Here is a 13,647-nt window from a genome sequence, read left to right on the forward strand (position 1 = left end):
CGCTGCGACGCAGACGCTACTCGCGAGTAGCGTTTTGCCCAGCATTGTTGTAGAGGCACTACAAAGCCCACCGCAATCGGCAAGTCCATCAATCGTCGTCAGGCACAACTAACCGTAGTTTCGACTAACGTACTGTTTCGGACGGAGTCGGACCAAAGGGAAAAGTGTGTTGACTGAGTGGGCTTAAGTTGGCAGGTGAAAAGGTAGTTGGTGTTGTAAAGGGTACCTTCACAAGTCGGATTTGTGTATTGCATCAGACGACTGCAACATTAGATCAGAGTGTACTCATATTTCCCTGTAGTGCTAAGCTCTAACATTTCTGTGATTGACTAAAATTTACACGTCTGCTCTAAATTTAAAGTTTTATTTTAAAGTTGAATGCACACATATATACATAGATGATTACGATATCCTTTGAACCAATGTTTCATTTAATTCGTTTAGATCCTTTTGAAAGACTCAACAAGCGGGGAGCTCAGTTGCATGGTAATGGAGTTGGCAGTAGATCACGAGATTCAAGATGTGCACATTGCAATGTGCGAAATTGCAACGCTATTGATTGAAGAAAATTTTGGCTTTCCTAAATACCACTATATTATTCGCTTGCTGAACGGATTTCGAGCCGAAATTTGTAGGGATAACAATACCATAAAAAAAATACTCTAGCAAAAACAATATTTTTTTTTTCAGTGTATAGTTGCTGCAACAACTTGGATATTTTGGCTGAATTGCGTCACTGTGAGAATTACTTTGTAAGTTCAATTTCGGTTGTAGAGTTAACCAAAGCATTGCAGTTGTTGTCTCAGTACTCAACAGAATTTATTTTGAACCTTTATAAAAGAAGTTTCCTTGTCTTACGAAACTGTATATCGCTAAGACAACACGATTACGTGGCACAGTTTTACAGCATTTTTCCAAAGTTTCGTAACAATCAGCCACTTAACCTTGGTTTCAATGATACCGAAATTACGCTCGTTGTATGTGAAATTAAAGTTGAAAAAGATTATTTTTCATGCCTTTCCGATGATATAGGCCCGCGAAAGTGTAGTAGCGGCGAGAAACGACGTTGCTTACAACTAAAATCGCAACGTATACGGAATTATGATGGGTACATTTTGCGTTACATAGATGTGGATCAACTAGAAAATCGTAAATTTTATCATCCGGCTCAATTAATAAATGCGCCACCGATTTGGATTACAGGCCATTCGTATCAAAAATCTATTTACAAATAGTTATACTAATAACAGCGTTTTTTTTCGATAAATGCCTTTTCAACTTCCAATTATTATATTGTATTTGTTTGTCTTAAAAGTGAAGTTAATTTTGTTTGTTAAAAAGCGCGTGCAACATTTATTTATCATGTAAACTTTTAATAAAATTTTTTTACTTGACTGCTATGATTATGTTTTATGATACCCAAATGCATTGAAATGCAGCTTCTAATTATGTTTGAATGTCATAATTATGAAAATTTAAGCTTTATAAAGTTCTCATGAATTGTAAGCGCCAAAAGTTTGAATAAAACGGTATATTTTGAAATTACTTGAAATTTATTTGTTTTGTAATAATTTTCCATTTAGTTTCATTACTGAAACCATCGTAGTAGGTTAGATTATCGTAAAATCTATGAAAATGCTATTCTTGAATCCGGAAAAGCTGAGTTTCCGTACAGATTTTTTACGACATATGTCACGACATAGTCATGATGTCGGTACAGGGTTTGAACGCGTGACTAGACATCTTTGGCGACGAGTCAAAAGTTATCGACCTTGTGGCATCCAGAGAGCTGGGTAAATGCAATTATATTACATCTACAATCACAATCCTCATTAATTGTGTTTGTAAGTAGTTCTTTCAGTCCACAGCAAAGGAATTGACAACTTTCACGTTCACACGACAGTCGGAAGGCCAAGGACTGTCACTCCAGCAACACTCCCCAAAATCTCTTTGGCGAATTTGTATGCTGTTACAACAACAACAACAACAACCTTTTCAATTTCTTAGAATTTCAAATGTAATATATATATTTTTTTATTGTACATTGTAATTAATTACGTGTTAGTAATGTAATTTTTTTCCAATTTCCATGAAAGGAATTGAAAATTTACTTTTTGCTGAATAGGAATTGAAAATGCAGTAAATCGAAGGAATTAATTACTGATTACAATTCCCTGTAATTGAGAGTGATTTAATTCCTAAAGGAATCATTACCACCCAGCTCTGGTGGTATCAGGCAGAATACGAATTCAGATGAGGCGGTAAATCAGTATCTTGTTCGGTATATCTACAATAAAGACAGTAAACACTTTATTGATTTTTGGTGTTTTTATAAATGAACTACTTTGAAAATCGTATAAAATATGTGCAATAACTTCTCGCAATATGTTGCGAATGTGGAACTTTAGACATCCGCGGATGCGAAGTATTTTTAAGAAATAATTTAGTTCAGTAAATTAGGTGATTTAGGTAAATAAAAAATGGAAAAGTTAGTAACTTTTAGCATTTTTTTTTCTTTAATACTTGAATTTAAAAATTGGAACATTGTATATATAAAAGTGATGTTGCTGCCTACTGTTGGTTACAGCAAACCTGCGCCACTCAATAACTACTCGTTCGAGGCGACAAACTTGTAAAACTTTAAACTTAACAGAATTGTAAATCCTTTTCGATTGACGCTGCACCAGTTGAGAGGACCTTCAGTTATATTTATTTATTTTTTTTTTTATTGCGGTGCAATAATTCCTCTTTCAGAATTGCATCGAGCCTGCAAATGTCGGATGCGCTGACTTTCATCTTCACAATCTAGCATCATGGCAAGATCGTTGTTTAAACACCGTTTTTTTTTCAAAAAAAAATCTTCATTCTAATTCTTTCCGTTATTTCAGCATTTGACGCCATGCCTTACAAATTGCGATTGCCTTTTGTACTTACCTGCACTTGTGTACCCAATGCAATGACACATCCGTTCTTAATTTTTCAAAAAAGTTTTCTATTTTTTATTTGATTTTGTTAATGAGATTAGTTTCAAATGCACAAATTTAGTATACATATTTATTTACAGTGTGTTTTATCTGTTCCAAAAATTTTAAATTTATGAGTATTTTCTTATTTGTTATTTGTTTGTTTTTTTTTTTTTGGTTTATTAGGTGTAAGTCTTTGTAAACTTATAGTTAAATTGAATATCAATCTAAATACACGCACATTTTTTTTTATATGAAATAAAACCTATTGGTTGCGCGCTATATAAAATTCTCGCATGCGGAGCCAGTGCATCAGAGAATCCAAGGCGCGCGCGCGTTAGTCAAATCGAGAAAGGTTGAAGAGGCACGTGAAATATACAACTACAAAGTCTAAATTATTTATAGTATGTATTGGTATATACTGCATTTGAAAAAGGAAATGAAACGAATACTTTTTGCTCGTTTTCAGTGGGTTTTACTGAAGAGTTCCCAATTCTCCCTCATTATAATTTAAATGCTAATATTAAAATTGAATCAAATTCCTCAGTGCTTGCAGTGCGTTGTTAAAGTTGTTTTACTTTTTTTTTTTTATTATTATTACTAGCTTGTATTTTAAAGATTTCTTGGTAATTGTGTTTTTTTTATGATTCGTTTTTAAATACATAAATAGATTATACATAAGTCATTATTTACAATCAGCAACTTCAGTTTCGTGGTAGTGCCTAGTTTCTAATTCGTTTATCTTCTCGTACATACATATGTTTTTATGTGTGTGTACGTACTTTTGGAAAATTGTCTCAATTTCAGCTGTCAGACTTTAGTTGCTCTTTAGTAGAAAAGGTGTTTTGCAAATTGAAAACGCTGACGCATTTTTTTTTCGCTGAAATTATTAATGTAGGTACATATGTATGTTGTTGATGTGCTAATGAGAAAGGCTTAATGTAAAATTTATCTGATTAGTTTATAATTATTTAACTTTAAAACAAAGCTTAATTGTTATGCGATTTGTATAGCAAATTAATTAAGTAAATATGTACACCACTAGCTTAGAGTTAAAAGTTGCTAAGCCCATTTCTTGTGAAAACTCATATATAGTGATATAGGAGGCAAGAGAAATTATTGTGCTGATAAGGTATTACAGATGAAAACTAGCAACCAGTTAGAAGCTGGCAACTGAGTTGCTAAATTTATATATTGGCAACTTCATTTTTGTGGTTGCCGCGGATAAAAATCTGTTTGTTTCAATCGCTTCTCCAGCTGATTTTTCTTTCTTGTAAAATTTATTTAAATGGACTTAGTAACTTTTAACTCTTAGCCTTTACCTGTACTTTTTACCTTGAGTTATTTACATATATGTATGTAAATAGTAACTAATGAATTTTGTAAGCTTCACGAAGGCTTGTTGTCTTTCACATTAGCAAATCAATTAAACCGCGACTAATATCGGTTATCACCAAAATTGGACTTCGCTTGAATGAAAGTGCTTGGTAATGCCGGTTGGGTTATACTTTTGGCATTCTTGGCGAATAATTGCGAATAGGCAGGTAAAGAAAATAAACATTTCAATGTTTAAAAAGTTACAAATTAACAACGCGAATGCTACATATGCATACATACATACATGTGTATGTTAAAAGGGGTCTAAACACGGTTTATAAAATTTTACTTCCTGCTTATTCCTGCCATTGTACGTTTGAACCCTGCGTAGTATTTACAATTTAACTTCGATAGCGTATGACGTCGATTTTCCGTAATGTTAGAGAGTATAGTTTTTATGAGTTCGAATTTATATAAATATATTTTAAATATGTATTGCCAAAACGATCGCATCAAACGCAATTTCCCTCCGTCCGATCCGATCCATCCGATTTTCGCTGCATTTTTTTTTTGGTCTTTCGGTATGATCAGGTGCTATACAAGCTAACCAACTTACATACCTGTGCATGTGAGTGTAAGTCCAAATGCATGTACATTCATGCATATGTGTATGCCCATACAAATGTATTATATGAATTTAAGAACAGTTCAATACTTCAAAGTAAAGAGTCCTTTTCATAAAATTTGAATACATGTGTACATATGTATGTATTTTTCTAAAATGATTTATTAATGGAAAAAAATTATGAAAAATAATTGTGGAGCATAATAGAATATGTATTTACAATAGATATTTATGTATATTGTATGTAGATACATTTACTAAATTTATGTCTTATATAACTAGGAATCATAAGACTTTCGTTTCAAGTTTTTTTTTTTTTAAATAGTTTTGTGGGGCCTAATACTATGTGCAATTAAAAAAAAAAGCCTAATTAATTTTCTTAGATTATGAGTTACATACTTATGTATATATGTATGTATGTATGTGTCGATGGTCGCACAGACTTTGCTAACTCTGTACTAGGGATGTTTCGAATGTGATATTTTTCACATTCGCGAAAGCGAATTTTTGGCATGCGAATGTTAGGAATAACATTAAAAAAGATATATTGCCAACTTCAGACATCGTTTTTATTAATTAAAAATTTTGTACGAACAAGTGCTTAACCTATACAGTGTTCTAATCTAGTAGTGAAAGTTCAAAGGGGAAAAAAAATTAAATTTGCTGCCTTTTCTCTTATGAGGCGATTTCTTGGAGGCTCGTCTATAAGGCCGGCTGCACTGAACAATTGTTCACTTGGAACGCTGGCGGGTGGATCGCTCAAGTATTTGCGGGCCAGCTCTGTCAATTTGTCGTATATTAGTTTAGTTTTTCACCAATGGAGAGGATTTTCGCCGAGATAAGCTCGTTTTTCTTTAAGATAGGCCTTCAATTGTGCTTTAATTTTACATTTTTAATGTGTCCAGGTTCTACATCCGAGCCTTCGCTTTCGCTGGAGGAATCTAAAATTATTTCTAGGTTGCCTATACGACTTTTAGTAGTACTTATTGAAGGCCCATCAATGTTGCTTGATATCCTACTTAACCGTTTAGCGTTTGAAGCTAAAAGTCGGTTATAGTTCGCACCCTGGTTAGACAACAGACTCAGAGCCATTTCAACAATATTAGAGTGGACTCTCTGCCCATGTACACATTCGCATTCGCAAAACATTCGTATCATTTGATGCGAATGCAAATGTCGAATGCGAATGTGTAAAATGATGCGAATCATTCGCATAACGAATGCGAATTCAAATATTCGCAACATCCCTGCTCTGTACATATGTACATACATACATACTTCTTAAATAAAAGCCACATGCGGGCGCGCTTGCCTTTCATGCCTGCCATGTCTGCCATGTCTGCCATGTCTGCTGTACACAAAGTATACATACTATATACTATATACATACATACATATGTATGTAATATTCATGTAGTAGAACTTCATTGCAAATTGATGGATAAAGTGTCATTTTAAAGTAATTGCTTCATTAACGCTGCCCTTTTTTGTTTTTTTTTTTTTAAATGAAGAGCTTACATATGTATACACACACTTATATGTACATATACCCGTATATGCATTCAAAATATGTTCCCAATATTTTTACCATTTGCAGCTCTCTTCATTATATAGCCTATGAATAAGTCTTTAGGTTTGCATTTTGTTTGCTATATTACTCGATTTATATATACATATGTATGCACATATGTATGTATGTATGTAAAAATGGAATTCAAAATTCGCTGGCGTTAGATCACACTTCTCAAACAATCTTTACAAGTGTTTCGTAATGGTTTGAGCTTAATTTCTAATATATTATATTATTATTATATTTTTTTAATTGCATCGAAAAAATTCTTAATTGTAAGATTCATGCATCATTGCTTTTTTTTAAGAGTAAATATATTCGACTTTTCTAATGTCTATTTGTTCGTACTATATAATAAAATTTTTAATAAGCATTTTTAATAGCGAATAATACGTGTGGAAAAATACTTTTTATAATTGCGATTTTTAGATCTTTATAATACATACATACTATGTAAATGAGTGACACGTACGAACTTTAATCAAGATTATATCTACTAAACATACATACATATATGTATGTACGTACATACTATGTGCATATATTATGTAGTTAGTAGGTACATACTTTTTAATGTGCACTTATTTAGAGCCCGATGTACTAGTAGTTATGTATGTACATACGTGTGTACTAATAGTGTGTAGATTGTCAGTTGCTTTTGTAGTTTTAGTTTTCCTATTAATTAATACTTAACTCCTTTTTCAATTCACCAAATGCTTGAAGTATCTTTTTTTTAATGTACATTACAAATATTTAATTTCAAATACATACTATTGTATGCAAGCATACATACATACAAACATATACATATGTACTTACACAGTAGTATAGTAGGTATGTATGTATGTATGTACTTATATTCTTTTTTTACTTTCTAGTTCGTAAATGAAGTACATATATGTGTGTGTAAGTATGTAATTTTTATATCTGAAACAATTTATTGCAAATTTTACGGGGCTTTAAAAAAAATGCAATAAATTGTTTGTTGCATTTAACATTAATATGTATAATCCAAAACATAAATACCATTCGAGTGCTGAGAATTTCCTTCCTTACCATATTTGCATGCGAACGTTTTGTGTTCCTAAAAATCCGATTACCCTTTGGTTTTATTGTTTGGCTTTTTGTACGAGATGTAATTGTTTCCACGTATGCAAATGTGCTTAGAAAGGATAATTTTCGCAAAGACTTTTACGATTTTTAAACAATTGTACATAAGTACTAACGCTTAATGTGATTTGCATAAATAATACTTAAAAATTTATGCATTTTAATTTAATTGACTTGATTGTTACCTTGCTACATATATTATGTATGTGTGTGCATAAAGGATAAAATCGAATTTCAATTAGGAAATGTGGTTAATCACAAGGCAAATAAATGTGTTGAAATTCCTAATAGTTTATGATTATTCGCATTATTATTATTTTATTGTTAGTATTATTATTTTGACACACAACTAAGAAATCCATATGAACATATGAGGGTAATGAAAAAAATAATTAAAATATAAATAAATTCGAAAGGACATTATCGGCAATTTTTACGTCAATATAATATGTATTTAAAAATTGCTTGAAATATATTGTTTTATAGCATGCTTTTGAACTGTATCGATACTGACAGTTGTAAATACTTAGTCCTCTGCAGAATCGACGGTACCCGTTTCTTATAAACATCGATATTGAGTACTCAAAAGTACTTAGTATCGATTCCGAATTGATATTCAAAACTACTCGGTACTAAACATTTGAACGGTACTGGTATTCAGCAGCTATTTAAAGTACTCAGTGGGAAATTTTGGCGTGAACTCTGTTGCCAAACATCATACGAAAGGATTTGGTGCTTACCAAGTGTTCATTTGCCTTTTTCCCGCAAAAAATTAGACGTATAATTGGACTTGAAAACAGCATAACAAAATGTATGAGATGATGACGGTCTCGTTTTCGAGATCAAACTTGTCCAAATTTTGTTGTGTGTGTAAGTAATGATGAATTCCTTAGCCACACTGCTCAAAAAATCTGAAAGTCCAGTACATGCACCGAAATAAATTCGAGGCCGCATTTTTGCTTAACTTCGACAAGTTTTATGCAAATGCATTAGGAGAGGTACCGTACTTTATCATACTAGAATTTGATAAGCTATAAAATTGAATACCAAAAATTATTCTATACATTAAAATTAAAATGCTAGGAATTGGAATGAAAAGTTTGTGGAATTTTTGTAACTTTTATACAAAGTCTAAAATTTAGATTTATATGGTATTTTTTAGATAAAGAGCTATACTTTTATACAAAAAAAAAAAACGAACCTTAAAACAAGCAAAGGAAAGTAGTCGCGGGTTGCGGGTAGTGAATTTGGTTGAAACTTAATAACACAAAATAGTAATAATAATATCAAGAATCGAAAGAAAAAAGTAAAGTGTGTGTTCAAATAATTTATTTTTTTTTATTTTCGATTTACATATATATTTTCATCAACGCAAGTTGCAATCAATTGCATTATAAAGTTCGTTGAGTATTTCTTAACTTATTTCAATGACAGGTATTTACTATAATTTAATTAAAATATGGTATTCAATATCATTATGTGTGTGTGTGTGTTTTTTAAGGCTAGTTTCTTGCATTAAGATTTATTCACCTTCACATTTCACTTATATTATATATAAAATGTAACTTTATTCGATTTCTTAGTTTTTTTAGAAATAATAAGACCTTTATAAGTTAATTAAATTTAACTGTAAGCTTAGCTTGGTTTTACTTGTCACTTATATTTTCCGCAAAATTGTTTGATGCCTAAAACTTGGCCATTTAATATTCAATTTCTGTTTTTTTTTGTTATTTTACATTTACAGAATATTTTCCACATAAATACATTCATAAATATTTGATCCCATATCACAAATGAATCTCACGCTCCTGAAGTTCCGTTTTAGGCGTTTAACGTTGACAATTCTTAAGTGATGATTTTCTTTTTCGAATATTAGCAACGCTAGTGTATTTTTAATTTATAGGTTTAATTTCGAAAATTTATTATGTTTATTTTCTTTGAACATTTTTAGCAGTAAGTTTATAATTTTTACTCTTTTTTTAGCATTAAATCTTATTTAAAATGGTATTAAGTTTAAATACATATATATATATATTCTAGCCCAATGGTGATTTGTAAACTACTTGCTGATTGCTGCTTAAGGAAATATTTATTCATTAGTTTGTAGTGAGTATAAACCGCTTATTTTTAGAGATAATTAAGTATAATAATTAAATTAATTTGATTGCATGATTGCATGTCTGCTATGCGGGTTTTCATGAGAACTCTCTATTAAGTCGTTGCAAGTAGAGTTAAAATTCATCTGTAATATTATAAATTGTCAAACCTTTTTGTTCTGACATTATCGTAGCCGTCATTTAGAAGTATCCATCGTTTCATATTGCATGAGTTAATAGTTTTTTTTTTTACTTTAATACTTATTTATGCATGTATGTACTAAATATCATAGGTATATGTCTCCTAAATTTAAATTATGCTAATTTCTATTTGCTTATCTTTTGTTGGGGCGTTTCCATCTCAGACTTGCTCCGCTTCAATTTCGCGACTGTCTCTGCATTGAGAGAAAACGCTCTTGGCCTTAATTTTATGGAATGTGTGGTTGCAACGTCAATTTTTCGATTGTTTTTTTTTGTTTTTTTTTTTTTAAGTGCAGTTTCGTAATTTGAATGCGTTGGTAGGATAAACAATTTATAATAATTGAAATTAATTGATTTAATGTCGTAAAAATTATAATATAAATAATTTCACTAAAAGTTAAAGTTCTATAAAAAAGCAAATTCCAGTTATTCACGTTTAAGTCTTAAAAAGCTCTTGCACGGTGCATGGATTGCACGATTTGCACTGCTGTCCCATAGGAAAACCGGTTTTTAACATGCAATCCGTACACCCTGCAAAGTCTTTTCCGAGACTTCGAGAAGACCCCCCTATTGAAAGGAAGTCGGAAACGAGCAGTAACCAAACACATAAATTAGCTTACACTATTAAAAAATAAATCGCTCAAATTTGATAATTAAAAACTCAAGTACAATAAATGAAAGTCACAACTTAAAATAACAACAACCAAGAGTTACTTACATACCTACACCTACATACATTTACATACAAATAAATTAAGTTTAATGCAAAGCTTAAAATTAAAACGAGTGGCATTTTTTGGGTCTCTTTTTTCACTGTTCTTTTTTGCACAAAGTACTGCATTACCAGGCATTCACCAATTGTTTTTTTAGACTTCTAGTCAAGGAGGCAGGAAGTGGGGGGGGGAGGGTTTTTATTTCTAGCTGCCTGACGCGGCTAATCGTTTAGCTGCTTATTTACGGTTTTTGCTGTTTTTGTATTTTGTTGCGTCTTTTAGCAATAGTTGTTGTTGTGTGTATTGTAGCACAAAGCATCTTACTTTCCAAATATGTTGCAATCTCTGTGAAATTCTTATTGAAGGCCACCATCATGGGTGTATTGCCGCAAAGGTCGCTTGCCTGTAGATTGGCACCCGCAGCCACCAGCATCACACAAAGGTCGCGACGATTGTTTTCGGCAGCAACATGCAGAGCTGTTTGTCCCCTATAATGGGAGATGGAGAATGTGAGAAACTAGGTTAGAAAAGATAAAGAAATAGTAAAATAAATTGAATGAATGAATTAAATGAATGAGAATGGAAAAGTGCTTTATGGTCTACAAAGTGAGGTTATGTCAAGATTATTATTACTGCTGACGCAAGTCCCTAAAAATCTCGTCCGACAGGGCCAACTAATGGTTACACTTCGGTTGGCTGGTAGAATAGGAAGCTTGAAAAAGTTGAGCTATGATTGGTGGAAATTTGTACTGTACGAACATAGACAATTGTCAATCGACAAGTTATGATTTTTCTAAAGATTTTTCCAAAATCACTTCGAAAATTTCAATCAGTTGGATTAGCTTCACTTTCACTGAGGTTTCAATAGTGGCAAAAAATGTGGAAAAAATAATAAAATTGTGTAAACTTCAGATTTATTTTAAAAATTGTCAACATGTTTGCAATCCCTGCAAGAACAGTGACCATCATTTGACAAATCATTTGACTGGCAAGGCTGATAGAGATTTCTGTCACTGGCTACCAACAAGTTTCTATCACATTCTAAAGGGCAGTGTGAAAAATCTGATGTAAACATTTGTGTACATATGATCTTCCGTCTTCCTCCAACTTATGGCCTTATATATTGGTCTCTTTTTAACCAACGCAAAATTTGCAAATGTGTTAGTAAGATAAATGAGAATGTGTTAGTTTCCATCACACAATTCTTGTAGGGATGTTTTGTAAGCACGTTATTTTCGAAATCATGTGAAAATAGTTTTTTGAGAATATGTTAAGAATTTTAGGGTGTTAGAAAAATTTTAAAACGCGTTTCGTTATTGAAAAATTGCGTGCGTTTTCTTTTTATTTTTAAATTTTTAACTAGATATTCTAATAACTAGGCAGGTGTGAATAATTGTGTAACCGCAAATCCAATATTGTTATTTTTTTTTAATATGGTTTTGAGCTTTGTACCACGGTTATGTTTATTAAGAAAAATTTAAAGAGCAACAAAGTCTAAATAATAATCTAATCTAAATAATAAATTACGTAAAATTAAGTCACGGTATATAATTTTTTTAAACAAAGATGGCTGTTTGGAGGAGATTCTCTTAATTTTGGATGCATTATGGTGTGGTATCATTAATAATTTTGAGAAACAAGTTTTTCCTCTCCAAAAGTATTCATTTGGGGGCAATGTCCCAGACACCAAAAAAAAACAACCAATAGACCACAAAATAAAACATAAGGCTACAACAAGGTTATATCTTATTTTGGGATGCCCCACTAGGCGCCGTGAAGAATGGGGTTTTGATCATGGGTTCACAGGATATGTTTTCATGATTGTAGAGGCAGACTGTGATTATAAAAATTACGTTTAACTATCCTTTCGGCGGAGAAATAAGCTGTGCAGCCACTTACCTATCCTTGTCTGCCAAGTTGATCAGACGCCGTGAAGCGCACGATATTATATATCTGACAATGTCTTTGTGGTCGTATTTGCAGGCGAAATGCAGTGCTGTCTGTCCGTTTTTGTTTACTGATTGTAGTGAGTATCCTTGTTCATGTAGTGCACGTAACTGCAAAAGATTTAATTGCATACTTGCTGTTAGAAATATATAAATGTAAATTTTGCATTTAAAAAACATGGGATGACAATTAAAAGTAAAATCTCAAAAAATACAGTTAAAAATATTGGTGCCTTAAAAATGTAGTTTCGACAATAATCGACTGTGAGTCCGATGCAAATGATACTTTTTAGACGAGTGCGTGCAATAAATATAGTTTGTTCATTCGCAATTTTATTTACACTGATCGAATTCGTTGCGTTAATGAAATGAAAACAACAAATTAACATTAAACAAAAAAAAAAAACCAACAAATACGATTTTTATCACACATGAGAGTCGCTTATGCGTACATACAGTATCGGTCATATCTATAGCACGCCATTTCAAATTGATATTGTGTGCCACTTATGTTTATTTATTTATTTTTACGAATTTCAATTAAATTTTCAAGTTTAACAATTTGTAGAAAACTTCAAAAAAGTGCAACAAAATTTCACTCGAATTTCAAACTTTTTTCTCGGAAGTGTTAGAATTTTTTTGAGTACACAGTNCGAATTTCAATTAAATTTTCAAGTTTAACAATTTGTAGAAAACTTCAAAAAAGTGCAACAAAATTTCACTCGAATTTCAAACTTTTTTCTCGGAAGTGTTAGAATTTTTTTGAGTACACAGTTTTTTAGCCCCTTCAATTTTAGTCTGATAATGTGCAAATTTGAAATGGCTACGAATTACCATTTATTTTTTTGTGTAGCATTGGCTTCCATATAATGAATAAACTCAGCTTATTTGTATATGGAAGAAAACCGCAACACCTTTGGCGAAAAAAATTCTAAAAAATCAACGGTAACCTTTAGCCACTTGAAACTTGCATATTATCAGACTAAAATTGATTGGGCTATAAAACAGAAAAATTCTAACANATTTATTTTTTTGTGTAGCATTGGCTTCCATATAATGAATAAACTCAGCTTATTTGTATATGGAAGAAAACCGCAACACCTTTG

General features: G+C 31.7%; 1 protein-coding gene across 1 annotated transcript; it reads right to left on the reverse strand.

The window, feature by feature from the left end:
• Positions 1-9,550: 9,550 nt before the first annotated feature.
• On the reverse strand, positions 9,551-12,934 carry LOC108378780 (eye-specific diacylglycerol kinase-like). Its single transcript, XM_017635082.1, has 2 exons — positions 12,495-12,934; positions 9,551-11,083 (listed from the first exon to the last, which is right to left on the reverse strand). Exons 1-2 carry the CDS (start codon positions 12,719-12,721, stop codon positions 10,837-10,839), a joined length of 474 nt encoding a protein of 157 aa, XP_017490571.1. The 5' UTR covers positions 12,722-12,934; the 3' UTR covers positions 9,551-10,836.
• Positions 12,935-13,647: the final 713 nt, after the last annotated feature.

This window comes from Rhagoletis zephyria, unplaced genomic scaffold (genome assembly GCF_001687245.7).
Source record: "Rhagoletis zephyria isolate East Lansing unplaced genomic scaffold, Rhagoletis_zephyria_1.1 Rzeph_scaffold_14927, whole genome shotgun sequence".
Lineage (NCBI taxonomy): Eukaryota > Metazoa > Arthropoda > Insecta > Diptera > Tephritidae > Rhagoletis > Rhagoletis zephyria.

Coding starts and splice junctions, on each gene's coding strand:
- LOC108378780 (XM_017635082.1), bottom strand. CDS start 12,721: ATGTTTTTTAAATGCAAAATTTACATTTATATATTTCTAACAGCAAGT. Junction 11,084..12,494: donor AACTTGGCAGACAAGGATAG/GTAAGTGGCTGC, acceptor CTCCCATTATAG/GGGACAAACAGCTCTGCATG.